Genomic DNA, 1918 nt, shown 5'->3' with positions numbered 1-1918 from the left:
AGACCCGGAGAGCCTCAAGCCGCGGCTCCTGCACGCTCCACGCGCCGGGGCTGCTCCAGCTCCATCCGGTCTGGGGGGACAGAGACCCCCGGGATGGGACCACCAGGACAGTGTCCCTGTGTCCCCATATTCTCATGTCCCCCCTGTCCCCCCATCCCTGCCCTCTCCTGCCCTGCAGATCCCAGTGTCACCGTGTCCCCACATGCCCACCATTGTCTCTCGTCCTAGGAGACATGTCCCCACAGCCTGGTCCCCGAGCCCCCCATGTGCCCCAATACCCGTGTCCCTGATGTCCCCACAATGTCCCTATGTTCCCAGTGTTCCCCCACCTCCTCACATTAGGCCAATGGCCCTGAGCAGCCCCCTCTCAGTCCCGTGTCCCTTATACCCCCTTACACCCCTCCTATCCCCAAACCCCTGATACTCCCCAAGCCTCCTGGTGTCTCCCCAATGTCCCCCCTCGTGTCCTCACCTCCACAGATGAGGCTGATGGCCGTGAGCAGCCCCAGCTCAGTGTCACTGAGCTGCTGGGGCAGGAGCTGCCCTGCTGTGACCCCTATATTCCTGATATCCCATGTCCCCCCGGTGTCCCTCGTGTCCCTCCACCTCCACAGATGAGGCAGATGGCACTGAGCAGCGCAGTCTTGGTGTCATCGAGCTGCAGGGGTAGGAGCTGCCCCGCTGTGACACCCATATCCCGATACCCTCCGCGCCCCCTGTGCCCCCCTTTTCCCCCCAATGTCCCTGATGTCCCCCTACCTCCACAGAATGAGGCAGATGGCACTAAGCAGCCCCGTCTCAGTGTCGTCGAGCTGCAGGGGCAGGAGCTGCCCCGCAAAGGCGAACACCAGGTCAGTGAGGGGCCCGAACCCTGCGTTGTGCATCTGGGTCCTGGTCAGGGTGAGCCCATCCGAGAACGTCATCGTGTCCTGCTCGGGGGTGTACCGGGTACAGATCCGCAGCATCTGGGGGTCAGGGTACCCCAAAATCACCCAGGGATCCCAAACACACCACCTCCCCCAGGGTCAGCCCATCCCAGAACGTCCTCATGTCCTGCTCAGGCTGTAACGGGCAGATCTGCAGCATCTGGGGGTCATGGGGGTCAGGGAACCCCAAAATCACAAAGGGGTCACCGAAATCCCCCCACTCAGGGATCCCAAATATCCACCCAGGGACATCGAAACCCCTCAAGAGACCCCAAAATTTCCACAGGGGACCCCCAAACTCACCCAGCCCCTCTCCAGGACATCCATCTGTGGGTGGTGAGGTCAGAGCCACCATGGGACCCCCCAAGCCCCCCTGAGGTCCTCCCAAACCCCCTGAGGAACCTCCAAACACCCTCCAAGACCCCCCCAAACACCCTCCAGGACCCCACATCCCCTGATGCCCACCAGGATGTCGAGGCAGGCAGCCTTGAGCAGGGTGATCTGGTCGGCCATGCTGAGCCCTGTGAACCCCGGGAGCCGCTTCGCGAACTCCACGATCTTGATGATGCACTTGGTGGCCAGTTCACTGAACTTGTCCCACAGCCCCAGGTCCAGCTGCACACGGTGGTCTGCACTCGAGTTCTGGGGGACATAGGGGGCCAGGGACTCAGTTATGGGGGTTTAGGGTGGTTTGGGACCTGCTGAGACCCCCTGGAACCACTCAAACCCAACCTCGGCTCCCTGAACTTGTCCCCCAGCCCCTTGCCCAGCTGCACACAGTGGTCTGTGCTCAAGTTCTGGGAGGCACAGACCCAGTCAGGGTGGTTCAGGGTGGACTGGATCCTCCTCAGACCTCTAGGACCCCCTGGGATCACTGGGACCCCCCAGAGCCTCCTGGGGACCCCTCCCCAGCACCTCTCTGCCTTTGACTCCAGCTGCCCCCAGTGCTCAGATCTGGTGTTTTGGGGGGCCAGGGGGTCCAGGAACCCCTC

General features: G+C 62.7%; 1 protein-coding gene across 1 annotated transcript in view; it reads right to left on the bottom strand.

Annotated features, from left to right (window-relative positions):
• Positions 1-1918, bottom strand: part of LOC103759055 (retinoic acid receptor gamma) — a 27363-nt gene that overhangs the window by 3369 nt on the left and 22076 nt on the right. The window contains exons 2-4 of the mRNA XM_018069371.2: positions 1392-1592; positions 760-965; positions 5-70 (exon numbers count right to left, since the gene is read on the bottom strand). Coding sequence (XP_017924860.2) covers positions 5-70; positions 760-965; positions 1392-1592 — 473 coding nt within the window. The remainder of the gene's footprint in view (positions 1-4; positions 71-759; positions 966-1391; positions 1593-1918) is intronic.

Source organism: Manacus vitellinus, unplaced genomic scaffold (genome assembly GCF_001715985.3).
Source record: "Manacus vitellinus isolate BGI_N305 unplaced genomic scaffold, ASM171598v3 scaffold_150_pilon, whole genome shotgun sequence".
In the NCBI taxonomy this organism is placed as follows: domain Eukaryota; kingdom Metazoa; phylum Chordata; class Aves; order Passeriformes; family Pipridae; genus Manacus; species Manacus vitellinus.
This window is presented reverse-complemented; position numbering and strand designations above follow the sequence as displayed.